Source organism: Drosophila mojavensis, unplaced genomic scaffold, assembly GCF_018153725.1.
Source record: "Drosophila mojavensis isolate 15081-1352.22 unplaced genomic scaffold, ASM1815372v1 contig_136, whole genome shotgun sequence".
In the NCBI taxonomy this organism is placed as follows: domain Eukaryota; kingdom Metazoa; phylum Arthropoda; class Insecta; order Diptera; family Drosophilidae; genus Drosophila; species Drosophila mojavensis.
In genome coordinates, this window is record NW_025318667.1 from 893,562 (window position 1) to 918,647 (window position 25,086).

At 44.0% G+C, this 25,086-nt stretch overlaps 7 protein-coding genes and 1 long non-coding RNA gene across 12 annotated transcripts; 3 read left to right on the plus strand and 5 right to left on the minus strand.

The window, feature by feature from the left end:
• Positions 1-292: 292 nt before the first annotated feature.
• On the minus strand, positions 293-2,592 carry LOC6585678. Its single transcript, XM_002011270.4, has 2 exons — positions 2,014-2,592; positions 293-1,954 (listed from the first exon to the last, which is right to left on the minus strand). Exons 1-2 carry the CDS (start codon positions 2,458-2,460, stop codon positions 434-436), a joined length of 1,968 nt encoding a protein of 655 aa, XP_002011306.1. The 5' UTR covers positions 2,461-2,592; the 3' UTR covers positions 293-433.
• Positions 2,593-3,027: 435 nt separating this feature from the next.
• Positions 3,028-7,682, plus strand: LOC6585677 (ATP-binding cassette sub-family F member 2). 3 transcript variants are annotated; one of them, XM_002011269.4, is made up of 5 exons: positions 3,028-3,279; positions 4,554-5,245; positions 5,851-6,356; positions 6,415-6,951; positions 7,022-7,682. In XM_002011269.4, the coding sequence occupies exons 2-5, from the start codon at positions 4,576-4,578 to the stop codon at positions 7,154-7,156; spliced, it is 1,848 nt and encodes a 615-aa protein (XP_002011305.2). In that variant the 5' UTR covers positions 3,028-3,279; positions 4,554-4,575; the 3' UTR covers positions 7,157-7,682. The 3 variants fall into 3 exon arrangements, with proteins under 3 accessions (XP_002011305.2, XP_043862926.1, XP_015016472.2); XM_044006991.1 differs by having other exon boundaries at positions 3,029-3,279; positions 4,445-5,245; XM_015160986.3 differs by having other exon boundaries at positions 3,029-3,279; positions 4,465-5,245.
• Positions 3,093-4,155, minus strand: LOC116804584. Its single transcript, XR_004364579.2, has 2 exons — positions 3,979-4,155; positions 3,093-3,639 (listed from the first exon to the last, which is right to left on the minus strand). It is a non-coding gene; the product is annotated as an uncharacterized LOC116804584 (long non-coding RNA).
• Positions 7,683-8,637: 955 nt separating the features above from the next.
• Positions 8,638-10,840, minus strand: LOC6585676. The gene is made up of 2 exons (XM_002011268.4): positions 10,298-10,840; positions 8,638-10,229 (listed from the first exon to the last, which is right to left on the minus strand). The coding sequence occupies exons 1-2, from the start codon at positions 10,495-10,497 to the stop codon at positions 9,368-9,370; spliced, it is 1,062 nt and encodes a 353-aa protein (XP_002011304.1). The 5' UTR covers positions 10,498-10,840; the 3' UTR covers positions 8,638-9,367.
• Positions 10,841-10,948: 108 nt separating this feature from the next.
• Positions 10,949-13,211, plus strand: LOC6585675 (CDP-diacylglycerol--inositol 3-phosphatidyltransferase). Its single transcript, XM_002011267.4, has 5 exons — positions 10,949-11,125; positions 11,709-11,843; positions 12,450-12,603; positions 12,665-12,816; positions 12,903-13,211. The coding sequence occupies exons 1-5, from the start codon at positions 11,074-11,076 to the stop codon at positions 13,085-13,087; spliced, it is 678 nt and encodes a 225-aa protein (XP_002011303.1). The 5' UTR covers positions 10,949-11,073; the 3' UTR covers positions 13,088-13,211.
• Positions 13,212-13,512: 301 nt separating this feature from the next.
• Positions 13,513-14,826, plus strand: LOC6585674 (mitochondrial inner membrane protease subunit 1). Of its 2 annotated transcripts, XM_002011266.4 has the most exons (3): positions 13,513-13,984; positions 14,096-14,263; positions 14,337-14,826. In XM_002011266.4, the coding sequence occupies exons 2-3, from the start codon at positions 14,147-14,149 to the stop codon at positions 14,730-14,732; spliced, it is 513 nt and encodes a 170-aa protein (XP_002011302.1). In that variant the 5' UTR covers positions 13,513-13,984; positions 14,096-14,146; the 3' UTR covers positions 14,733-14,826. The 2 variants fall into 2 exon arrangements, with proteins under 2 accessions (XP_002011302.1, XP_032588655.1); XM_032732764.2 differs by having other exon boundaries at positions 13,514-14,263.
• Positions 14,803-16,974, minus strand: LOC6585673 (nucleoside diphosphate-linked moiety X motif 6). 2 transcript variants are annotated; one of them, XM_015160985.3, is made up of 4 exons: positions 16,885-16,974; positions 16,017-16,267; positions 15,814-15,938; positions 14,803-15,758 (listed from the first exon to the last, which is right to left on the minus strand). In XM_015160985.3, exons 2-4 carry the CDS (start codon positions 16,184-16,186, stop codon positions 15,058-15,060), a joined length of 996 nt encoding a protein of 331 aa, XP_015016471.1. In that variant the 5' UTR covers positions 16,187-16,267; positions 16,885-16,974; the 3' UTR covers positions 14,803-15,057. The 2 variants fall into 2 exon arrangements, with proteins under 2 accessions (XP_015016471.1, XP_043864930.1); XM_044008995.1 differs by lacking the exon at positions 16,885-16,974 and having other exon boundaries at positions 16,017-16,319.
• A 256-nt stretch (positions 16,975-17,230) lies between these two features.
• LOC6585672 (SRSF protein kinase 2) lies at positions 17,231-22,239 on the minus strand. Its single transcript, XM_002011264.3, has 2 exons — positions 22,151-22,239; positions 17,231-20,389 (listed from the first exon to the last, which is right to left on the minus strand). The coding sequence occupies exon 2, from the start codon at positions 20,343-20,345 to the stop codon at positions 17,589-17,591; it is 2,757 nt and encodes a 918-aa protein (XP_002011300.1). The 5' UTR covers positions 20,346-20,389; positions 22,151-22,239; the 3' UTR covers positions 17,231-17,588.
• Positions 22,240-25,086: the final 2,847 nt, after the last annotated feature.

Sequence of the window (25,086 nt, forward strand, 5' to 3'; positions counted from 1 at the left end):
GATAGTGAAAGAAGTGAAGAAGAATATATCTACGAATATCAGAGGCATCTAGCTCAATATATATGTATATATAAACTCTGATGTCAGCATTTTTTACATATACCAAACACTTCAAACATCGTTGCCAGATCGCTTCAAGTAAAAACTTAATACTAAAATAGATTTAAAAAAAAAAAAAAACATTTGTGGACAATCTTTGGATGCTAAAGAACTTGTAGAACTTGTTACGTATGTAAGCGAGTGGAACCTATCCATCTGTCTCTCTCCCTCTCTTACTAGTCATACTTGTGTGGCCTGTCTCTCTCTCTCTCTCTCTCTCTCTCCATCTCTTCTTTGGCAATTGTGCCTTATGGGGAGCTCCCCAGAATTTGTGGAATCTATCTCTCTCTCACTATCGCTCCCTCCCCACTCGCTCTCTCTCGCCAACCGCTGCTCACTTGGCCGTCGCGTAGGCATCGTGACTCTTGTGGAACACATGTCGCAGCACATCCCGTGTAGAGCGCCTGATGCTGTTGCGCAGGGTGTGCTTCTTCTCATTCGTTAGCTGATCGATGGTCATGTACTCGATTTGGGGAATTGTGGAACGTAGCTTCATGGTTCGCTCGCTGCTGTCCACAATGGAAACGTCCAGTGGGCCGCAATTTGGCGCCTGCGGCTGCGGCTTCTGTGGCCGCCGGCGCAGACTGTGGCGTATGCTAGTTAAGATGTTATGATGAGGTTTCTCCGATGAGTCCGATTCCTGCTCCGATTGTTGCTTGTGCTCCGCCTGCGGCTTGGGCATAAGCTTTCTAATGGATTTCCTTATCATATTGCGCACGCCGTGCGCACCATGCAGCTCCTCGGACTTGGCAGATTTGCTGGATGCAATGGAGTGCAAGGACTCCTTGCTGCCTGCCACATTTACAGCTGCAACTGCAGGCGTAGCGGCTGGACGATAGGAGCGTACGAAGCGTGTGGGAGCCTTGAAGTTAAGCTCAGCCTGCTCCTCTTCCTCTGGCTCCGATTCGGAGGCATAGGCCACATCATCGCCCTCGAGTTGTGTCTGCTTTTCCGACTCCTGTTCTAGCAGCTCTGCCTGCTGTTTCGGCTTCCTGATGGATTTGCGTATATTGCTTTGAATGTCCAGCTCTAAGGATTTGGTGGATCTGGCAGATGTTATGGAGTGCAGCGACTCCTTGCTGCCAGCTATGGCTGCAGCTGCTCCACCGGGTCGATAAGAGCGTACGAAGCGTGGAGGAGGCTTAAAATCGGCGACAGCAGCTGCCTCCGGCTCCTGCTCTTCCTCCGAATCCTCAGAAGCATACGCCACATCTTCACCTGCCAGCTGAGGCAGCTCCAGCTGCTTCTCCTTCGACTGCTGCTCCGTCTCACGCTCCTCCTCATTCGCCTCCAGTATCTCTGTTAAGGTCTGCCTGCGTGTGGTGCACACGTAGCGTCGCTCCTCGCTGCCCTGTTCGACACTGGAAACCAGTTCCAGCTCTGTCTGCTCCGTCTCCAGCAGCAATCCATTCTTGCGCAACTTCGCCTCATTGATGCTATTCTCCAGCTCCAGCTGGTAGCGGTCCAATTCCTTGCCAATGTCCATGCTGCTGCTCTCCTCGCTGATGGCGCCCAGCGAACGTTTGGCTGGCGCCTCCAATTGCTTGGGAACTGGCGAGAACACCAGTTTCTCGGCGAGCAGCTTGCTGGGCGTGAGCTGAGCCAGCGATAGGCCATGGAAATCGATGCGACAATTGAGTCGCGGTGTAAATGGCAAACCTATCTTCAAGTTGGTGGGCAATGGCTCCTCGACCAAGGCCGGATTCTCTACACCCGTTGGATTCCCAGCTGCGTTGGAGATGTCGCTGCGACGATGAATCTCAAAGGGATTCAGCGAGGCGGGTGCATCGTTGCCTCGTAAATTCAAGGCCTCGTTTACGAACCCTTTGGTGGGCGTGGCAGTTGCACGAACGACCTTAAATAGAGTTCAGGTTAATATGGAAAATAAGAGAGTATGAAAGCTCTGTCACTTGCCTCATATGGATTAAACTGACGCTCCGGCAACTCAAGATTCAAAGCCGGATTCTCAAAGCAAGCGTGCGCACGCTTCGTCTTCTTTGAGGGCTGACGCACTACCTCAAAGGGATTCAGTGAGAGCTGTCCCTGCTGCTCTTTTTGCTGTTGCTGCACTGCAGCCAAATCCGCAATAGATTTAATTTCTAGTCCCGGATGCGCAGCAAAGGGATTTGGTTGTTCGTTCTCTTTGACCAAACGACGACGGCCTATCAATTTCTTCGGCGTCGAGCTGAAGGCGGCGTTGGTGAAGCATGACGACGCATTTCCTGTAACACCAGGTGCAGCAGCTGCAGCTGCAGCGGCGCCTTCGGATTTAAGGGTGGCGGCTGCGCAATTGGTTTCACGTTTGCGTTTGCGTGGCGTCTCATTGAAGGCCAAGGCAGCGATGCTCTTGGTTTCCAGCATTTTAAACAGAATTTTTTTTATAGCCAACCGAAACGTTTAAAACTGTTTCACGAAGTTCTACAAGGAGCAAAATAACAAATGTACACAAAGCCAATTGTACGCCTCAAACAATGCGCGCCATTTTGAATTCATAAAATAGAAACAGTGCTGCACAATTATGGACAATAAATGTGTAGCCCTGGACTATCGCTTAAAGAATACGTACTTGTGATGTGAATGGCACATCTTAAAGAAGAAGTGCGCATCGTTTGCCGCCATAATGTAATTTGAATATATCGGCTGATATTTAATTTTTCCTAAGAATAAAAATTATAGTAAAGTTAAAGGCTCATCCACGCGAGCCAGTCGTATGATAATTAATAAAAAAACATTAATTTTAACATATATGCTAAAAGATATCGATATTTCGAATATCGATGTATTGTTATATATTCGAAAGGCGTACAAAAATCTATATGATACTTTTCCTAGTTAATCAAAATTATTATTTATTTAAATAAAATAGTTCGTTCGACAGAATCGCACAAAAAAAATATGTATATTTATTAATCAAACATCGATATACGGTGCTCGATTATTTCAACGTAACACGTGTGCGGTGGTCAAAACGGTAAAAGGCAAAAGTAGCAGCATTTTTCGCAGCTGCTGTTGGTGTGTGAGTGCTCGGTGTGTTCCTGTTCCGTTGTAAAGCAGCAGCCCGTCGTCTAGCAGCAGCCCCCAAAAGCCCGGACCAGCGTTAACAGCCCGACAAATGCGAATTGGCTTGGATTCTTTTGCGTGACACGTTCAGTTTTTATTTTTCTATCAACAAATTTAAAGGTGAGATGTGCTATATAACGCCAACCGTGAAAAACTCAATAATGGCACATCACACATATATAAATGTGCACATGTGTCAGTATATGGATATATACACACGCATGTACATATATAATTTGTGTATGTGTGAGTACGCGTGTGTGCTGTAATAGTTTAGGAGAAGTGTCTAGCGCGTGTGTGTGTTGCAATTTCATTCCTTTCCCCTACTTTTCACTGCACACCTGCAGACTATCATCAGCTGCAGTGAAATTCCTTTGTGCACATTTTGTAGAGTGAGTGCGCAGCGTCTCCCATTGACCAAAAGTGATTCATTGCGAAAAAAAAATGCGGCAATGTAGGTGAAATGTGGTTCAGCGACAGCTAGAACGAAAATCCAAAAGCATCAGTCATTTGTTAATACGTAGATATAAGAACAAATCGTGATGCGTATTGCGCTTTCAAGTTTTTTCTGTTGAACCGTTTTTCGGCGCTTTGTTGAAACAGTTGCTGCCGAAGGTGCGCATGTGGCGCCATCTGCAGCCCAGACAGCGTACCATCTACATACTTTCCACATCCACAATCGCATGCACAGTAAATTTGCGCTGTATCTTTTCTCACATGTTCTTCTTCAATATTATTGAAACTGGATATGGGACGCGCAATAGGAATGATACAAATATGTTTCCTTATTATATGCGATTATGATTTAAGTAATCTTACTGGGCGGCTTTCTTTCTAATTCGTATACACTTAAGAGGCACGGAGCGTGGCAAAGATGGAATTGCCGCAAGATCTAGATATTCCAAAGACCTCAACTCTATCGAAGATAATAATTGACACTAATGACATGACATTTAGCAACACTACGTGGGAAACTCATTCCAGTTCCAGTGTGGAAGTAATTCGTAATTCAGGTCTAACTGTCATTTCACTTCCACAGTCGTCAAGAAGCATTAAATACTACACAAAGTATAGATATACAAAGTTCGCTCAATTTGAAATATGATTGCATTTGTGTATCTGCTGCTCTTGTTCCTGATCGGCGTATTGAATCATTCGTTGTTCATACTTTTGCTGTTTCAACTGTGTTTTTCTTTTGTTGTCATTCACAGCACTCACATACACACACACGAGCGCAGGCACGCTCAAACAGGAAATATATATACATTCACATATATATTTACAGATATATAAAATACATTTTAGGCATACAGGCAACACACACACACACGCACACAAATTTCGATTCGGCAACTTCAAAGTATTCAAAGTAAACATAACCTTAAAAAATACAGATAAAATTTCAAAAGAATCAAAATGCCGTCGGACGCTAAGAAACGGGATGCGCAACGCAAAAAGGATGCGCGCAACAAGAAAATCCAACAGATACCATCCACAAAGAAGATGAATGGCAATGCCAACGGCCTCGATCGTGAAATGACCGAGGAGGAGAAACTGTGCGCCAAGCTCGAGGAGGAGGCTAGAATCAGTGCCGAGGCTAGATCCTGCACTGGCTCCCTGGCCGTGCACCCAAGATCACGTGACGTGAAGATTGCCAACTTTTCAATTACGTTCTTCGGCTCGGAGCTGCTGCAGGACACAATGTTGGAGCTGAACTGTGGTCGTCGCTATGGCCTAATCGGTCTGAATGGCTGCGGCAAGTCATCGCTGCTCGCCGTCCTCGGCAGGCGCGAGGTGCCCATACCGCCACACATTGATATATTCCATTTGACGCGTGAGATACCGGCCAGCACGAAAAGTGCGCTGCAGTGCGTCATGGAGGTGGATGAGGAGCGCATCAAGCTGGAGAAACTGGCCGAGGAGCTGGCCATGAGCGACGAGGATGATGCCCAAGAGCAGTTGATCGATATCTATGAGCGCCTCGACGATATGTCCGCCGATCAGGCCGAGGCCAAGGCAGCTCGCATTCTCCACGGTCTCGGATTCGATAAGGCCATGCAACAGAAGCAAGCCAAGGATTTCTCTGGTAAGAACTGCTCGTGACAATATACATATACAGTAGAATCCGGCCATAACGACTCCGCTTATAGCGTCCAGACAAACTTTTATTTTATCGCTATAATCGGATTCTACTGTAACTTATAATCCATTTGTTATCTTAGCTCTGCATATTCCTTCTAGATGATTCATGGTTCAATCTTTTACTAGTTCTCCTATTCTAGAGAAACTTTCCATGTGAACTCAGCTTCTGTTTTGGCTATTTTTGTTAAACTTGGTGCATTTATTTGATATAACAATACATAGATTAGTAATAGGATCGCAGCATAGCTGTGATAGTAACTTTAGCATGATCTAATAGGTGACTCCTATTCCTCAATATATATCAAGAGCTGTCATATAGAAAGCAATCTAGATTGTTGTTCATTCAAGTCTATGGCTTAAGTTCTCACCAAGCCATCAATCATTCCGGCCTATCTATCATTAAATTTAACCTAATGTTGCCAAATTTCCCATTGTAACGTTGCCGCCTAGACGAAATGAGGCTAGACAATAGCACTTCCACTTGGTCACTACAACTCCCAAGGGAAGCAAAGATGTCTAATTCTCTCTGTGTTTTTCCCCCTCGTTCAGGTGGTTGGCGTATGCGAATTGCGCTGGCGCGCGCTCTATTTGTCAAGCCGCATCTGCTGCTGCTGGACGAGCCGACAAACCATTTGGATTTGGACGCGTGCGTGTGGCTGGAGGAGGAGCTGAAGACGTATAAGCGCATCCTGGTGCTCATCTCACACTCGCAGGACTTTCTTAATGGCGTCTGTACGAACATCATTCACTTGACGGGCAAACGCTTGAAATACTATACGGGCAACTATGAGGCTTTTGTGCGCACCCGCATGGAGCTGCTGGAGAACCAGATGAAGCAATACAACTGGGAGCAGGATCAGATTGCACACATGAAGAACTACATAGCGCGCTTCGGCCACGGCTCGGCCAAATTGGCGAGGCAAGCACAATCCAAGGAGAAGACACTGGCCAAGATGGTTGCCCAAGGTTTAACCGAGAAGGTGACCGACGACAAGGTGCTCAATTTCTATTTCCCATCATGTGGCAAGGTGCCGCCACCTGTGATTATGGTTCAGGTGAGTCAATTGGCAATATATTTGTGATCTCTGTACTGAATGCTCTCCCCTTCCTTAGAATGTCAGCTTCCGATACAACGATGAAACTCCCTGGATCTATAAGAACCTTGAGTTTGGCATTGATTTGGACACGCGTCTCGCTCTGGTAGGCCCCAACGGAGCTGGCAAGTCGACGCTGCTGAAGCTACTCTACGGCGATCTGGTGCCCACATCTGGCATGATACGTAAAAATTCACATTTACGCATCGCTCGCTATCATCAGCATCTGCACGAGCTGCTCGACCTGGATGCTAGTCCATTGGAGTATATGATGCGCGCCTTTCCCGATGTCAAGGAGAAGGAGGAGATGCGCAAGATAATTGGACGATATGGCTTGACTGGACGGCAGCAGGTGTGCCCCATACGTCAGCTCTCGGATGGGCAACGTTGTCGCGTTGTCTTTGCCTGGCTGGCCTGGCAGGTGCCTCATCTGCTGCTACTCGACGAACCTACAAATCATTTAGATATGGAGACCATCGATGCTCTGGCAGATGCTATCAATGATTTCGATGGTGGCATGGTGCTAGTTAGTCACGATTTCCGTCTGATCAATCAGGTATATATACCAATATGGTGATTACTGCAAGCAGGAGCATGCTAATGCTTCTTTGTCCACTTTCCTCTAGGTTGCTGAAGAGATTTGGGTTTGTGAGAAGGAGACGGTGACCAAGTGGAAGGGTGGCATTTTGGACTACAAGGATCACTTGAAGAACAAGATTACCTCCGAGAACGAGAAGAAGGCCAAGGTGGCAAATAAATAGTTAGCTACACATACACCCACACACGCATACATATATATGTATACATATATATGCAACACACACACTCGTACACTCTGAAATACAGCTTGAAAACTCTTCTGGAAAAACGTTGTTCTCGCTCTCGCAGCAGCTGCGCCTCTCGCTCTTTATCTCCTAATTTGTGTGCGAAATTAGTTTTTGAGTTTACACAGGACACACACACGCACTACACATACACATACAAATTTTTAGGTGAATTTTTTCCGTTTTTTTGTGTCAATTTAAATTTAAATAAAATGTGAGTCAAAAGGAAAGTAAAAACAAACATAGAAACAACAACAAATGCTTGTGATCTTAATCTTAAGCCACACACACACACACACACCCACACTCACTCTGGCATGTTGTGCACAACAAGCTGTGGCTTAAGTGTTTATTTTTTTTTTATTTATATATTATTTTGTATTTTGAAAACGATTTCTTTGCTAGGTTTCAAATTGTTTGAAGCGCTTAAACTAAATAGAAATAAAGAACATATAGTAAACAATATTAAAATATACATACATTAACATACATATATATGTATAGGCACATGTATATACATATATATAATGTGCATGTATTGGATAATTATGAACAAATTGCAAGACCAGTTAAACAATAATAAAATTGCTACTGCCCGCTGCCCTTCCCAAAATCAAAAGTTGAAACTAAAAATAAGTATATATACATATATATATATATATATATATATATATCAAACTTTTTTGATAGTTTATAAAATTGGAAATTGCTAGAGAATTAAAATGCAGTAAATGTTTTTTTTTTTATATATATACGAAAATAAAACGAAGCGTTTTTAAAGGAGTAATTTAAAGTGAAAAATAACTACATAATAACTATAAAAAGAAAAGGTAACTTACTAAATTGTTCAATGAAAATAAATTGATATACAATAAACATATATACAATACAATGCGAAACAGAAAATTTAAGTCAACTAAAATATTTAAATTCAATAAAAACAAAACATGGAACAAACAGATAAAGCAATAAAGTGTGTTTTTTTTCAATAGACAACCAATTTATCTTTATTTGAATTAAAACAGAGAAACGAATTCAACTCTAACCTCAAAATTGGTTTAAAATAAAAGTGATATACGTAGAGAATTTAGCGCATTTCATGCTCATGCAGATGTAGTGGAGCCGGTAAAGTATAAATGTATAAAGCATATATAACAGCAAAGTGACCTCGTCCCTCCATTTGAGCTCAGCGATCTTGAGAACTGGAAAAGCCATACAACTGGAATTTGGTATACGACTTTACTGCTCACTATACTCAACAAAAGGCTTATCTCTTTTTCCAATAACTCATCGCATTGCAGAGTTCAGTGGGGCTTACTGTATGTATGCAGTCCCACCTTTGCCATAGATGGCGCTTGAATGAATGAAATACGAGCTCTATATTAGGTACAACAAAAGTTATAATATACATCCATATGTTCTGTTTTCTTTCGCTTTATTGTACTCGAGAGTTGTATACATAGTTATTTGTTTTTATGCATATTACAATTAATTTATTATATTACTACTATAAGCTAATATCGTTTATACGTTCGCGTTATTCGTGTAGGCACGTTGACAAGTTTTATTGGTAGACTCTCGATATTGCATATGCTACACACTATATATTTATATTAATATACATACATACATATTTTGATACATCTATATTCACATTCATATATATGCATATACACACATATATATTATAAATTTGCACTTGCATTTTTCTGTTCGTTTCGTATGTTACAAATTTGTTTGTGTGTGTGTGAGAGTGTGTGTGTCGTCGTTCGCTCCAGGCGTTGAACGTTGGAGTTGACTGATAGCTAAGTGTATGGGTAATAAAAGATGAAGTGATGTGAGGTGAGATTTGAGGGGAGGCTGCTCAAACACAAACGATCTTTAACAATTCGCAACTGAAAATCTATTGTTTAGTACATCTCGCTGCTCTCGCTGATCCTTAACAAATCGAACTAGTGCGGTTCTGGAACGGCTAAGAGGAACTGGAAAAGTTAAGAATGTAAAATGTGATGTGCAAATAAGATCGAACAGCTGATAATACGGAAGAGATAAATGCACCAGCTGTCGCTGCTTTTGTCCGTGTGCTGGCAGGAAGAGAAAGGATAATGAACGGATGAACGAAGGAATGTAGGAAAAAGGTAGGTAGGTCTAGTAGATCTTTGATAGCTCGGAATAAATAGTCTTAAGGAGCTGGCGCTCCTGTTGACTAATCGAAATGTTGTCGGCGCCAAAGTCACGCAGCAGATGCTTGAGATCACACATGTTTCGCTCGACCCAGGCACAGACGATCTCCGCCAGGCCATACTGTTGCTGTATTGGCACCGAGGCGCCGGCACGCTCAGTCGGCTGATTGGCGGCGTGAATCAGCTGCGATGGAGTCTCATACTGGGCGAGTGTGTAGTAGTATTCAATCAGTTTGATGTGTGCGGGGGATTGGCGTGCTGGCGGCAAGTTGAGATGGACTAGCAATAGAAGACGCAGCACTTCGACGCGTCGCAACAGTTCGCCGTACATCGAGGCCTTGCGCCGCTCATAGATGTTGTCCACAATGTCATCCAAGTGAAGCAAAGCGCCGCGGTAGTCCTCACGCTGCATACTCATCTCGGCGCTAATCTCCAGATCGTTGATCTGATGAGTAGGCGAGGCAAAGCTGCTTGTGCGTTCCAATTTGCGTTTGAGATGCTTCAGCTCGCGCAGCACTCCTGCTTTGAAGACTCCACTGTCGGCCACATGCTCGGCTGCCTTGTTGTAGCAATGGAGCGCGCCCTCGCGGAAACCATTCTGACCGCTTCGCAGGTGCAGCTGCCGGAATTCGTTGTGTGCTAAGAGAAAGGCACGTGCGGCACGTACATATGCCTCAGCCTCGCGCTGAGGTGATCCGCCGTATGACTCACATTTGGCATAGCCAATGTGACACATGGCCGCATATTGCATGATACCCGACTCCTCGAAGTTGTAGGCCAAACGCTGGAAGTCTGCCTGGACATCGGCCACGTTTGGTGCAAAGCGCCTGCCAAAATGTGAAAGTCATATTATTCGCTATAAATTGCTCATATGGATTCACATCGTTTCACTTACTTGAAGAATACTACACGTTCGATTTTCTTTATTTTTGTTGAGGCGCGAAGATATTGTTCAATTGGATTCTTTGGGTATTGGTCGAGCTGTAGCTGTTGTTGGTGTTGATGGTGATGGTGATGATGGTGGTGGTGATGATGATGTTGTTGTTGCTCTGCCGGCTGTGCGTTGGCAGTGTTATTGTTGCGTAGTTTCTCCATGATTTTTAGATATTATTCAAGTGCTTATACATTATACATTCTGATCTTTGTATCAAATTAACTTGTCAAAAGAAAAACAAAAAATAGTAACAGCCTTGCAAGTGCTGTACAATGGTACATAGCAAGCGTTGATAAATTATGCAGAATGGAAAGCAGGCACAGGTTGACTTTTATCACACGTGTGTGGCGTCACAACTTGTTGATTATTTCATTTGATATGCCCAGGAATCGTATTTATTAGTAACCACGCAACGACTTTATGAGTACATTTCGGAATTCAATGTTCGTTCACAATCCAAGCGTGAATTCTGTCGCAAGCTACGCAAGATACAATTTGTGCACTAAGCGGTGTTACCTGTCCATTTGCTCTGTGCCATTGCTGTTGAGCATTAGCCAGCACTGCTCCGCCAGCTGATTTGCGCCCATGCATACAGCGCCATTTTTTGCACAGTCGTAGAACAGAACGTAGAAAAATATTGCAGCGCAAGCCACGTTACCGCGCCGCAACGCATTTAATTAAAGCATATATATTTGATAAAACATTTTATCAGTAATATTGACTAAACGGTCTCTACAATGGCCATTGCCGAGCACGATAACGTTTTTATATTCGTACCAAATCTGATTGGTAAGTTGCCGTTTAGTAAACAAATGTGACGTCGTGTATAATGGGCCGTAATCAATTATCCGCTTACAAAATCTTAATTTCATTTTACAAATAGACAAATTATTGAATTAAAAAGCTGGCTATTGTAGCTGAGCAGAAGATGTTTTGCTAAATGCATCACGAAGCATACAACTTTGCTGTTCTTGGAGTGATTTTTTATGTACATTTTTTTAAATTAATTATTTTTATTGCGTGCCCACTGTGCGACGCATTGGGTGCTGATGTGTCTGTGTGTGTGAGTGTGTAGATAGCAGACAATAACAAATATGTGTGCATAGATTTGTTATTGTTGGTTTAATTCAATTAGCAAGCATTGGTGGCGCTGCAGCCTGTGAAATGCAACACACTAAACGCCCCCTCCTGCCCCCTTCCATCCTCGGCCAATCAGCAATGTCACCTACAGCGCCATCTACATGCGCACCGACACATTATCGATTGGAAATTGACTGCACTTGTTTGTTTACGTCTGTGCGTGTGTGCGTGCGTGTGGGTGTGTGGGTGTGTATGTAATTCGCATTGTTTTGCCTTAAATTGTCTCTTACAGGTTATGCACGCATCGTTTTGGCTATTATTGCGTTTTGGTTTATGTCCACAAACTATGTGGTCGCCGGCTGGTGTTATATAATTAGTGCACTACTGGACGCCGTTGATGGACATGCCGCTCGGGCCTTGAATCAGAGTAAGTTCCTGAAAGCATCTTCAATATCTCTTTCGACTCCTCATCAATAATCAAGCAGACAAACAGAATTTATGACTCAGACACTGACCGGCAAAGTGTTCAGACACGTATTTATGTATTTATCCAGTTGTTGTTTGTGCAATTTATCCGCATACGTGTCCAAACTTGATATCGGATGGTGCCACATTTTAAGTTTTTTAACTTAGCGATATGAAACAGTGCTTCACGGTTAAATGCGATTACCCACTCAGAGGGTATGTGTAGATTGTCGTATGCTTCTCAGTACATGTACATGTATATGTATGTAACAAGTTAGCGGTAAATATATACTATGTATAGGTAGCAAATATATACATATTCTATTTAGAAGAATTATTTCAATAAAATGTACCTGCTAAATCTAAGGAATTAACCTTTAAAGTCGGACAACAGATTTGATAGTCATACAGTCTCAATAGGCTTGTCTAACTTTCACGCTCATTTCTTGTGAGATCATTTGGAAATGAAGGAATAAACACTGCGAGGTATTCCCTAGTCAGGCAACATGCTGAGCCGCCAGTACCTCAGCCTCATCTAAAGCGTTGGTTAATTTTCTACTCTTTTCAGGCACTCGCTTCGGCGCTATGCTGGATCAGTTGACGGATCGATGCGGTACAATGGGCCTGCTTGTTACCCTGGCCAATTTCTACCCGGAGTATATGTTCTGGTTCCAGTTGTCAATCGCCATCGATGTTGCCTGTCACTGGCTCTATATGCAAACGTAAATGAAGTAGATTCAGTTGCGATCCTCTTATAACTATAATATGACATTGACATTTCAGGAGCGTTGTCGTTGGACGCGTCTCGCACAAGGTGAACGACAACTTTGTGATGCGCATCTACTACCAGAAGGATGTGCTCACCTTTATGTGCTGCGTGAATGAGCTGTTCTACGTCTGCCTCTATCTATTGCATTTTACTAGTGGACCTTTGAGTAATTCTATAATAATAATATAGTCAGGCACTCCCGACTATATAACTCATTATTCGTTGATTTTTCATGTATTTTTTTCTCACCAGTATTAGGCGCTTCGTTGTATAAGATTTTGGCCTTTCTCACGGGCCCCTTCGCTATACTGAAGGCTCTGATCTCTGTGATGCACGCCTACGTAGCTGGCATCGATTTGGCAGCTGTGGATGTTCGCGAGCGCCAAGAGAAACGTCACAGTCCGGAAATCCAAAACTCTGGCAAAAAGTTGGAGTAAAAACCAAAAAGGGAAACAGCCAAAGCTAAAGAATGAAACAGCGAAAGAGAAAACCATTAAAAAGTACGAAGCAACAACTGTTAATTCCAAATAACTAAACAAAATTTAATTATTTCTAGATGAATTTTTATTTGACGCTTTTATTTAATCTTTTTAATTTGCACTAATATTTATTTTAATGTACATATATATAATATACATATATATATTTACATTTTTAATTCGTGCGGTGATTCAAGAATTGTAATTTTTATTATATATATGTATTTATTTGCCTAAGTTAAATTTAATGTTATAAAACATATACATATAATATATATATATATATATATATATATATATATATATATATATATATATATATATATATATATATATATATATATATATATATATGTATTTATATCCTATATTGTTAATGATTGGAATTTGATGTCATCCATTTTTAAAATGAATTCTCTTGATCTTAATCTATATGTATTTAACTATATAATGTGTAAGGGTTAACTACAATACAAACCGAGACCTGGTTATATATACATATATATATATGTAGATTTATATTTACATAAACTATCCGTAGAAATTCTCTGCGTTATTAGTCAAAAACAATCGAAAAAAACAGAAATTAAAAAAAAAAAAACAGTAGTTGAAACAGATTGTCAGTGGTTGAACATGATTAATAAATAGAATTTTTATTGTTTTGTGTGTGTGTGCAAAATTTAGAGTTTACATTTTTTGTTTCAACTCGTACGATATTGCGAATGTGTATAAATTTTTGAATTTTGACACCTAGTGGGAAGAAGAGCTGCAGGTACAAAAGAGGTGCAGCCCTGGTAGAAACTATCGATAGAGTTCGAGCACGGCACAGCTGGCGAACAGTGCTGTGTAGCCCTGGTAATGCAAGCAGCCAACCACAATTTGTTGTTATTTTTTATTTGTTACACAAAACTTTAAAATATATTTACTTATTTATTTTAAATATGCTTTGGTGCAACGGAAACTCAGCTGATACAATTTTACATTAAATAAGGGAGACCGCGGTGCAGCGGAGCCATCATGAAGATGGGCATGGGCTACACAGTACTCTCGCGGTTGCGAACCCTGGCACGCTACACAATCGCCTATGCTTGTATAACTCATTGTACGTTTGAGTATGTGGGGGACTTCGTTTTGGTAAGTTAATACTGATCTATCCCTAATGTTATATATTTACATATGTATGTATCAACGCATGATTGTGTTCTAGTGCAAAGGTCCTTCGATGGAGCCAACGCTGTTTTCCGATAATGTACTGCTAACGGAACGTTTGTCAAAATATTGGCGCAAGTATCAATCTGGCGATATTATAATTGCCGTTTCGCCCGTTAATGCTAGCCAATATATATGCAAGAGAATTGTGGCCGTGTCTGGTGAGAAGATAACTACCCTTAAGCCCACTCCAATAGAGGCCGAAACGGCGGCAAAGCAGCCGACTGAAGTTAAAATGGTCACAGATTATGTGCCTCATGGTTGTGTTTGGATCGAAGGCGATAATAAAAGTAATAGCTCGGATTCGCGCTATTATGGACCCATACCGCTCGGTCTAATACGTAGCCGAGTCGTCTGCCGCATATGGCCACTCTCAGAACTAACAGGCCTCTGATCACCACCTACGGCAAGAGACAAATTTATAGTTATCTCTAATTTTATTGTAAATTAACGACCAGTATAAATAAGATAAAAATGTTATTGATGAATGGCTTTAATTTTTCCTTTACACACTGCCATTAACTCCTAGGGTACAAACCGTTATCGATGTATCGAAGCAGTGATAAGCCAAATGTCCTTTGGCCCATTGCACATACACATGTATCGATTAGCTGCACAAGCGATAGTCCGATGTTTAGCTAATTAAAATTCTAAATGGGTTTACATTTATCTATACATTTAACTATGTACAAATAAAAAACACTTTTGAAATAATTTCACTACAGTTTTGGCACTTCCTCGTTACTATCCTTTTCTGGAGCAACATAATACAATTTGTATTCCTTTTTGAGCAGGCTATGCACCATGCTAGAGCAGGTAAAGTCGAGGCCCCGCTTTTGGTAATCCAGATAGGTACGCACGAACAATCGATTGGCCTCTAGCACTTGGGGATGGCAAAAGTACTCATCCAGCGGCATCCACTTGACACGAGCGATCTCACGCTCACATGGCGTGGTTTCCAGATTCAGCGGATTCAGGGCAATGATCACATAAATATCGGAGCATCCAAAATTGCCGCCATGCGAGTGTCGCAGGCAAACCATCGAGCGGAATGTGGTCCGTATACCCGTCTCTTCCATGACTTCACGCACGGCGGAGTCAACCAGATTTTCCTTCGGCTCCACATAGCCGCCAGGCAACTTCCATATGTCCTTTGCTATCGCATGCTTATCGGAAACGACCAGCACTTCGTTATTTTCGTTTATCACCAGCCCACCAACGCCAAGCAATGTATGTGCATAGCTGGGCAAGTTGCTGGGCTCGTCCTTGGGTAGCCACAGGTACATGGTGACGACACCTGAGCGGGCGTGGTGGAAATCGAAGCCTGCTTCAGCCAAAATGGGCACCCAATCGGCCTGCTTCTTGTAAACGCGAAACCATATTGTACGATTTTTGTTTTCTCGCCAAAAGGCCAAAGATTCTGCAAATAGTGTATATATAATGTGAATGAAGAATAGTTCTCTTATAGAATTTACTGTGCAGCTTTTCGCAAAATTGTGCTTTGTCAGCAATGTCCTGTTGGTTGCCATCGACCGTTACACCCAGGTAACGGTCCTTCACCCCTTGAAATACATCCGGCGGTGTGTCCATTGTTCGGAATCTGTCATTATTGAATACATTTAAATTTCACCTGCTACACATGTATATTGACACATTTATGAGCTGGGAATGCACTTACCCCTGATATGAGCGCTTATATACTTGTGGCCAGCCACGAACTCGGTTGTTGTGGTATCCGTGGGCAACTGTTGCTGTTGTAATTGCTCCTGCTGAAATGACTAATTTGCGCCATGTACTTAACGCGCTCGTTAAAGAATTGCTGCGGTTTAGCAATATGACTAACGACATTTAATAACAATGTGACCAAGTTGCGATAAAGCGCAGTATTGCGCTTGGCCGTTGCATATGCAAAACAGTGCGAGCAGCTATCTACAAATAAATTTGGAAACACGAATAATATGACAAAACGTAGATGAATATTTTGTTTTTGTAAAAAATTCGGTAGCAGCCAACATCACAGCATTTAAATATTCTTTTTCAGCGTTTAGCAGCGTACCTGCCTTAAAGCTCGGCTCAGTCTTTATAGAGACCGGAATTAATTGCTGACAAAAAGCCTTATATCAGCGGCAAAGTCACACACACACGCAGGCAATTTTAATCAATTGTAAATATTATTATTCCTGAGTGTTTCCACTCATAGAATATTATCTGTATTAGCTGATGTGATAAGCGCAACAGCCAGTCGACACCCGTCTGCCGTTCCGTTCAAATTTGGCGCATAGCCCCGTCTGCCTGTTGTAATCCAACCTTGAATGACAATGACTGCGAATGTATGTGTGCGTGTGCATGTCGGTAAATATTTTCGTATTAGTTGTCTGCTCTGTTGTTGTTTATTGGGCGTTATCAAAATGAGGTTTATGTAATGCACACATACACGCAGAACAAGTTATTCATTCACATCCCTTTTGTTAAGTTATAATATCGTAACATGTATTATAGCTGTTTGGTGAATTTGTATCCTAAATGTTTTATTTATTTACACTTACATTTCGCGCCTAATTTAGCGTTACAAAGTTCACAGCTTTACACGCAGTGTGACCACATTCTTATGCATGCAAAATACTTCAATTACGTGAAAAATACTGAACAATAACAAAGTATCATACCAACAAGCTCCAACTTGTATAAAATATGTATAAAAATAGAATTAAGCGCTGCCAAAATTAGGTGCAGCGTGTGAATGTGTAAATCTGTTTGTTTCCATGTCCATAATTTCAGAATATGGCTGCCCAGATCATGCAGTGCAGTACATGAAATTTGTTCTTTGATAATTTTGGTCACCCTGATCGTGCAATGCAGCACATCGATATCGATAACAATAGACTTAGTCGATTTCACATATCGTAGACGCGCATTTCTTGTTTATTATTTAAATTCGAAGCTAACAAATGAATACATATCTAATTATATAGTATTTTGCAAGTTGTTGGCTTATTTGTATGCAATTAGTTAGAAACGCATGGGGGTCTGAGTGTGTGCATAAGTCTGATGATTTAGATATTAACCTAATTACTAAGGGACACTCAAATTTGAGACTCAAATTAACATTATTGATTTGTAAAGTATAAAAAATAAATAAAAATGATATGAACATCTTATATACCCTATACTTGTATAAAGTTGAATTTAGCTTTCAATGAATTTCGAAACGAACGTATGTTTGCCTTTGGCCCACCCTCCCTGCTTCGCACTATGCGTGGCTCTCGTTTGGGTCCTGCTGCTCCGCCTCGTCCTCCTCGTTGAGCAACAGCCAAGGATGATTGATGGCCGAAAAGGCCGTGATGCGGCGTTGGGGACTTGTGCAGAGCATCGGCTTCAAAAAGTCGGCAAATTCGTGAGCATCGCGCGGCGACCAGTTGTACCGCTCCATCAGGACCTGATGCAAAGGATGCGGCTCCAAGTTCTTAATATTCAAGAGCTCCCCCTTGGAGTTGAAGATTTCCGCCGAGTATTCGCCACGGGCAATCAGCTCCCTGGGTATGGGCCCGCATGTCTCAATTATGTTAGCGATGTGCACCTCGTCCGGGCTGGCATCGCCGCGCCACTTGTTCGGCTCGAAGAGGTACTCGCCCGTGGCCAGCTCCCAGAAGAGGCAGGCGGCGCTCCAGAGATCGGCCGAGGTGTCGTAGCCAGCGCCCAGTATGACCTCGACGGCGCGGTACTCGCGCGTCTGTATGTCCTCGGTGACATGCTGGTCCACGAAGCAGGCGTTGCCCACGTCGGCGATGGCCACCCTCACTTTGCAGGGCTCCAAGGCGGGGTCCTTGCGCTCGATCATAGCCATGTTGAGCTTGCCGCTGCTCGAGGTGGCAGCGGGCAGGTCGGCTGGGCGCCGAGCCGCTGCCTTCTTGGCGCCCTTCTTGCTCTTCATGCGCTTGTTGTGCAGGTGGTGCGATTCGTTGCTCTTCTCCTTCTCGTCCTTCTCGTCGTTCTCAATGCACTTCTGGACGTAGCGCATGAACTTCTCGGTGCTGCTCTGCAGCATCTTGGCTGCCTTCGAAGAGGAGTAGGAGGAGGCGGAGCCGGAGCCGGAATTGTGGCCGCGCTCAGATTCGGCCATTCTCGAGCGGCGCTTCCTGCCCCGACTCGACGTTTGGGTGTCGCCCACCTGCTCCTCGCTCGAGCGCTCCTGGCTGAGCCGCAGCTGGCGCACTTCTGCGGCAGAGAATATGACGGGTCCGTCGTAGGCAAGGTAGGGCAGCTGGTTTGTGACGGCGTCCAGGGCCATCTTGGTCGTCAGCAGGCCGTGCTTGGCCAGCAGCAGCAGGTCGTCAATGCCGCGCTCGCGCAGCCACTTGCGATGTGCCTGGAAGAAGCTGATGCTCTGCTTGGTCTTGGTGCGCAGGCGGCGCTTGGCCGTCTTGCTCAGCTTCGCGTCGGCCAGGCTGAGCTGCCGCTGGTGTGTGTCCAGGTACTTCTTGGACTCCGCCGTGGCCTGGCTGCGCAGCGACAGCTCGTCGGCCACGAGCAGCACGTTCTCCGGCTTGAGGTCGGTGTGGATGAGCTGGCCCTGGTCGTGCAGCAGGTACAGCCCCTGCAGCACCTGGTAGGCGATCTGCTTGACGTTGTATAGCGGCAGTCCCTGGTAGCAGCTGCGCTGGATGAGCATCAGCATGTTGTCGCCCAGCACGTCGAAGACCAGGCACTGGTGCGTCCCATTGACGCCGCTCGTGCTGAAGTTGTCCGTCATGTTGACCAGGCGGTCGCGCAGCGGGTGCCAGCTGAGCTGCGAGATGTGCCGGAGCAGGCGAATCTCATGGCGCGCCGACTCCGCGTACAGCTCCGCCGACTTCACCAGCTTGATGGCGCAGTAGCAGCTGCGCACCGTGTCGTAGCAGAGCCACACCGTCGAGTAGTGGCCCCAGCCCAGCTTGCTGATGGCGAAGTAGCGCTGCTGGAACGAGTCGCCCACACTTACCGGATGGTAGCCTCCCGGTCGGTAGTCGCTTGGACTCTCGTTCACGTAGGTGTATGGTGTGGTGGGCAGTGTCTCCCCGTCATCTCTGCTGATCTCAGTAGCCTCATCCTCATCCCTGTCACTCTCACTTCCATCGTCATCCTGAGCTTCAGCATTGTTGCTCTCTGTCTGATCGTCGCTTGGGTAGGAGTCAACGTGTGGAGCCTGTTGCTTTGCCTCTTGGACATCTTCAACGGATTCTCTTACCCACAAATCGAGTTGCTCCTTCAGTTCCATGCTCTCGTATTGATCCTGTTTTCGCTCTAGCTTTCGTTTGAATAGCTGCTGCTGGGACTCCTGCTCCAGGTCCAGGAATAGATAGTCCGACTGGTCCAGCTGCAGCAATTGTTCCTGCTCCTCGGCGAGCTTGCGCATCAGGTGCTGTTCCTTTTGTCCTTGCTCTTTCTCCCCTTTCAGGTCATTCTCCCGCCCCCATTGCTGATCGTGTTTCAGCTCCTCCTTCTCCTGCAACGCCACCAGTCCCCGCATTCGCTCCTGGTCTCGCTCCCTCTCCCGCAGCCTATCCCATTCCCGCTTCCTGTCCAGCTCCAGTTTGACCAGCTGCTTGCGCTCCAGTTCCAGTGCCTGCTCCCGCTCCTCGTAGCTCAGCGGGATTTCCGATCGACTGCGGTAGCAGCGATACTTAAAGTTATTTGTTTCGCCAACTGCGAATTGCTCAATATCATCGGCTTGTTCTATTTTTTGGTCTCTTATTTCCTCCAGGGTCATCTTCTGTTGGGTCATCCGTTCGAGCCGCAGCAACAGGCTGAGATCAGTGGAAGCAGCAGACGGCTGCTGGCAGCCGGAGCTCGAGGAGCCTTCGACCCTAAAGGAGCAACAGGAGGAGGATATGGAACAGACTTCGGATTCGGTTTCCGGCTTGGTCTCCGTATCCACGTCCGTTTCGGTTTCCCCGTTGGTTTCCTCGGCCTCCTCGTCGGCGTCATCCTCCTCGGCCTCCTGCTTGGACCTCATCGTCTTGTGGGACATGTCCTCACCACGCTTCTCCCCTTCTTACTCTTCTTGCTATAACGCTATCAATATAAATGGTTCAGGATACAAAATATAAATAATGTATATAAATATAAATATATACATATATCGAGTTTGAAAATTTTATGTGAGTGTTCTATATATACTATACACATGCTACAATTTTAACGGAGTACTAAAACGATTCACACATCTTTATATTTCACAATACATCAATCCAGTCGCACGAGACGCCTGCTGCGATACGAAAAGCACTCGACAAAATTCTTTAAAGTCTTTTCCCTCATTTGTTCTCGTTCTTCTCTCTCATTTGTCTTATTTCATTTCTCTTCCCTTTTGTCTCTCCTGTCTGCGTTCTCTGTTCATTCCACAGTCTCTTCTGTCTTATCTTAGCTTCTCCCTCATCTCTCTCCCTTCTTTCTTCTCTATTCTCCCTTTTATCTTCTTTCATCTATTATTTATCTTCCTTTCTCAGTCTGCTCTCATCTCTCTTCCCTGTTTCTCCTTGTCTCTTTTGTATTGTATACTCATCTCGTCCCCTTTCTCTATCTCTCTCTCTCTCTCTCTCTTTACTTCTCTTCCCCCCTCTTCTCTACACTAATCGGAAAATTAGCTGTTCAGTGATATGGAAAATGTCATTTGGAGCAACAAACTGCGAACAAGCAAAATCCTGTTGCCGTTAACTGAAAAAAAAAAAAAAAATTAAAACGAGAAAACAAAAGAGGAAAATCAAAAGGGATTAAAACAGTGTTGCAAAATGCACAATTTAACAAAGTCAAATCGAAGAGAAGGAGGTGGGGTGAGGGATGTGGTAGGGGAGGGTGTCGGGGGTGGGGGCAACTGCCCATTCAGGTGCTTCAAACGGAACAATGAAACTATAGAAAACTTTCACACAAAAAATTCCCATTTTTTTTGGTGGAATTAAAATTTTTGTTTGTATTTTGATTGCCAGCTTAGCATTATTTTTTTTTTTTATTTTGGGAACAAAATAATGAAAAAACTGATTGTGCCCCTGCAAATGGAGAGAGAAAGCAGAGAAAGTATTTACACAGTTGTTTAAACAAATTTTCCGCTAGGGGTTGAATAGGAAATCCAGTGAAAATTCAATGAAAATTCAAGCGTAAATATGAAAACTCCCGTTCAAATATTTATTTCAGACTTCGATATTATAAGAGGAGGGGGAAGGCAGCGCGAGAGTGGCGGTGGCAGGGGAGGGGCTGACACGTAATACCCCTTTTGTTTGTAATTAGGGAGTTTTCCTTATCGAAAAAATGTGCAAGTTCAAGAAAATTGGGCGATCATTTCTCCTAGTATAATCCATTGCTAAGATCTGTCCAATTCGGGCGTTATGCAGAGTAAATAAGACAAAATATTTACATAATTTGCTTAAAGTAGCTAATGATTACCTGTAAATAGGGTAAATGCAATGGGAATGAGCTTAACAAACAGAGACAAGCCATATGGAAGTCATCTAGCATATATGTATGTATGTATATATATATATATATATATGTAAATATAAATACACTAAATCAGCTGGAATACCCAGAAGGTCAAATATTTTAGATATGGAATATTAAGATCCTGACTGGAAGGTAGAATTTGTTCAATCATTACTGAAATACATACATACATATATTGTGTATACAGCCATGCACACATACATACATACATACGAAATATACATATGTATGCAAGTACACACATATATACATACATCTGCATCTGTACTTTGAAGCTTAATCAACATTTGACATTTGTATGCCTAAACAAACTATACATGAACCAATTCATGTACTTACCGCTGCATTTAGTCACACTGTACAGGTTGGCCAACAATTTGATATGCTTTTAATTCATAATAATTAAATACTTGCCGAAAGTGTGCAATCGGAATAAAAGTGGCTGCCAGGGTTGCCAAGCTGCCGCACATGACAGTTTTTGGCAAGCTTTTTTGTGAGCTGGCAGTGCTGTGCTTGCGCTTGCGCTTTTCTGCGCTCTCGCTCTCTTTCCACACTCGTTCGCTTCACAGGCAAAGATGAGCGTGCGCAAGCGTATGTGTGTGTGTGAGAGAGAGTGGGCGAGCCGTTGCGCAGCTGTATTTGATTTTTCGGTGCACTCGCTCGTCGCTCGTTCGTTTTTCGTTTTTCGTTTTCTATTGCTAACGGTAATAAGCAGCATAATTGGCACATTTTACACAAATTGAACAAAAAGACGGAATGCGCAACAATGCAGCAGCAGCAGCAAAGGCGTCGGCGACAGCAGCTGCAGAGCTAGACAAAGGACGGCACATGCCAAAATGCTGTTGCTGCTGCAAAAAAAAAAAGAAAACAAAACAAAACGGAACTAAAGAAATGTCTGGAAGAAGCAGCAGAGACAGAGACGGAGACAGTTGAGGCAGGCGGCGCGGCTAAACAATGCCAAAAGCGGAAAAATCTCGGCAGCAAATAACACCCAAAGGACAGCTGTCTGGCTGCAGCGAAGACGTCATCATCAGCCAGAGAGCCAGCCAGCGGCTGCGACTGCGACTGCGACGCCGGCAGTGATGTCTTACGCATTGCAGGCGCGTTCGCTGCCCTTGCAGCGATAGCAGCGCGCGGTCAATCGGTAATTGGATTAGGCCAGGCGCTACCCTGAGCATTGACCCGCTGCAGCGCGTAAGCTAATCGAGAAAATAGCGGGACCCCTTTTTTTTTATACATATGCATGTGGACAAATACCCTTGCCAAGTGAGCATGTTAGCTATGTGAGCAAGTGTGTCATAGCATTCATAAGGACTCCTTATTAAGGAGTGCTCGATTTATGCTGACCTGACCTATGCGAACTCATTGGAGGGTCAACTATATCACAGCTGCCTACACGGATGCGGAAGAACGTGCACCTGCTACTTATTAAATATATAATATAATATATCAAATTTAATCAAATCTGTCAACTAGGCACCGCAGCTCTCCGCAGAAATATCATTTTGGAATTCGGTATGTAAAGTCCAATTACTATATATCACTTAATACCAAGCTTAAAGGCTGTTAGAGTATATCCACTTCGGCAGCGGTAGAGCGAGTGTCAATTTTTGGGATGCTACTGCCAAGGAAAACAACGGAAATTAATTAAGAAAACATTGCATCGCGATGTGCGTTGAGGCTGTCCGTCAAACCGAAGAAACCAGCCCGCGGGCAGTCTTGGCCCCTGTCCCTGCCCCTGCCTCTGCCCCTACCCCTACTCCTGCCCCAACCCCTAGCTTTAGCCCTGTTGCCTGGCCTTGGCCCCTGTCCCGTACCATAACGAAGGTTGATTTTTATTGCATGTAAGTTATTTACATGCACATGAATGCACATCACAGAAAAAAAAAAACAACAACATTAAAAGGTTTCCATATTTTTTGTTCTGCTCAGATCGGAAGTAGCCGCTGCGACCCTTTCACAATTGGATTTAATTGTGTTTGACTGACTGGAGAACCCTTTGGAAGCTGTCTGAGCTGCTCTCTTGCGCGCGCTCTCTCACCAGTGAGGCGAGGCAAACGTTGACCAGGACCTGAATACCATATCGTAGTCAATGTATATATCGCCCTATATCTGTCTCTTCGCCTATGCTGGAATGTACATCTTTGGCTTGACTTGTAAGTTTATCAAATTGCTTATAGATTTTGATTCAATTTCCATTCTATCTTCTAGGTAGTTCGGGTAGAGTTCATGTTCGTTCTCTCGTTAGCTCATCGCTCTCCGAAGTATATATATGACTATCACTTAGATATACATATTACATTTCTAGCCAACTCTCTCCCGAAAGGTAAGATATTGACTTTCCTGCCTCCCAGGCAAACTCTTCGTATGAGAGCGTCCTTGCTCGCCCGTCCTGCAGGATTTTCGGGATTTCGTCAATTCTTCATGCCTGAGAAATGTCTTTGTGCTCAGTTGCTCCCGATTTGTGTCAACAGTGTGGGAAATGTTGTGGGCTGTGAAGGGGAAAATCGATTCATTTATCATTCGTGCGCAGGATGTGGGGCGACAGGATGTGACTGGGCACAAACGATTGTTGTGGCCAGCCACTGCGCATCCTGTTGCCCAATCAAAGGATATGCTATATGCACGAAGCGATGAGCAGGATATCACAACAGCAGCAGCAGCAGCGGCGGTAGCAGCGGCAGCTGTCTGGAAGCGACCGCAAGTTCGCGCCCATGTTGCGGGCCAGTTAATCCTTTGACTGGCGTGCAGGATCAACCAAAACAAACGCCGCTGACCTCTTCATTATGCATTGTCAACGTCGCAGGACAATCGGACAGGACGACGATCAGTCAGTGCCAGCGGCCCGCTGAACTGGAAAATTATGCAAGCGCGCGATGTGCCCGGGATTAAGGACGCCTTGCAAGATGTCGAAATGTCGAGCGGCCCTAGGGCGGATCAGCACCGAGCCGGAATTTGCCTTTTTCGCTTGCGCTTGTTTTTATTGCCCCCGTGTCGGACAATTGATTCCGTGACATAAATTCTGATGTAAACAGCCTTACGGTCAGCCCTGGCCCCGCGATTGAGTTGTCACATAAATCTCAGCCGCCGGACGGACATTCGCCAAGGGCCTGCTAGAATATGTCCATGTGTATGTGTGTGTGCGCTAATTGCCGTTGGCTGTGCGAAAAGTAGCCCAAGCACTGAAGCCTGGGAAAATAGATCTTTCCGTTGGGATTGCATTTATTTGGTAGCTAAGGCTAGCTGTTATTTATTGCTGTAATTGTTGTCATCGG

What these genes read in the sequence shown, in the direction of transcription:
- LOC6585678 (XM_002011270.4), bottom strand. Translation starts at nt 2,460, where the DNA reads ATGCTGGAAACCAAGAGCATCGCTGCCTTGGCCTTCAATGAGACGCCA. An exon ending in GTCAGTTTAATCCATATGAG is followed by an intron (nt 1,955 to 2,013) that starts GCAAGTGACAGA and finishes ACTCTATTTAAG; the next exon opens with GTCGTTCGTGCAACTGCCAC.
- LOC6585677 (XM_002011269.4), top strand. Translation starts at nt 4,576, where the DNA reads ATGCCGTCGGACGCTAAGAAACGGGATGCGCAACGCAAAAAGGATGCG. An exon ending in GCAAGCCAAGGATTTCTCTG is followed by an intron (nt 5,246 to 5,850) that starts GTAAGAACTGCT and finishes CCCCTCGTTCAG; the next exon opens with GTGGTTGGCGTATGCGAATT. An exon ending in CACCTGTGATTATGGTTCAG is followed by an intron (nt 6,357 to 6,414) that starts GTGAGTCAATTG and finishes CCCCTTCCTTAG; the next exon opens with AATGTCAGCTTCCGATACAA.
- LOC6585676 (XM_002011268.4), bottom strand. Translation starts at nt 10,497, where the DNA reads ATGGAGAAACTACGCAACAATAACACTGCCAACGCACAGCCGGCAGAG. An exon ending in GAACGTGTAGTATTCTTCAA is followed by an intron (nt 10,230 to 10,297) that starts GTAAGTGAAACG and finishes ACATTTTGGCAG; the next exon opens with GCGCTTTGCACCAAACGTGG.
- LOC6585675 (XM_002011267.4), top strand. Translation starts at nt 11,074, where the DNA reads ATGGCCATTGCCGAGCACGATAACGTTTTTATATTCGTACCAAATCTG. An exon ending in CGCTCGGGCCTTGAATCAGA is followed by an intron (nt 11,844 to 12,449) that starts GTAAGTTCCTGA and finishes TACTCTTTTCAG; the next exon opens with GCACTCGCTTCGGCGCTATG. An exon ending in CACTGGCTCTATATGCAAAC is followed by an intron (nt 12,604 to 12,664) that starts GTAAATGAAGTA and finishes TTGACATTTCAG; the next exon opens with GAGCGTTGTCGTTGGACGCG.
- LOC6585674 (XM_002011266.4), top strand. Translation starts at nt 14,147, where the DNA reads ATGAAGATGGGCATGGGCTACACAGTACTCTCGCGGTTGCGAACCCTG. An exon ending in ATGTGGGGGACTTCGTTTTG is followed by an intron (nt 14,264 to 14,336) that starts GTAAGTTAATAC and finishes ATTGTGTTCTAG; the next exon opens with TGCAAAGGTCCTTCGATGGA.
- LOC6585673 (XM_015160985.3), bottom strand. Translation starts at nt 16,186, where the DNA reads ATGTCGTTAGTCATATTGCTAAACCGCAGCAATTCTTTAACGAGCGCG. An exon ending in TATAAGCGCTCATATCAGGG is followed by an intron (nt 15,939 to 16,016) that starts GTAAGTGCATTC and finishes CAATAATGACAG; the next exon opens with ATTCCGAACAATGGACACAC. An exon ending in ATTTTGCGAAAAGCTGCACA is followed by an intron (nt 15,759 to 15,813) that starts GTAAATTCTATA and finishes CACTATTTGCAG; the next exon opens with AATCTTTGGCCTTTTGGCGA.
- LOC6585672 (XM_002011264.3), bottom strand. Translation starts at nt 20,345, where the DNA reads ATGTCCCACAAGACGATGAGGTCCAAGCAGGAGGCCGAGGAGGATGAC.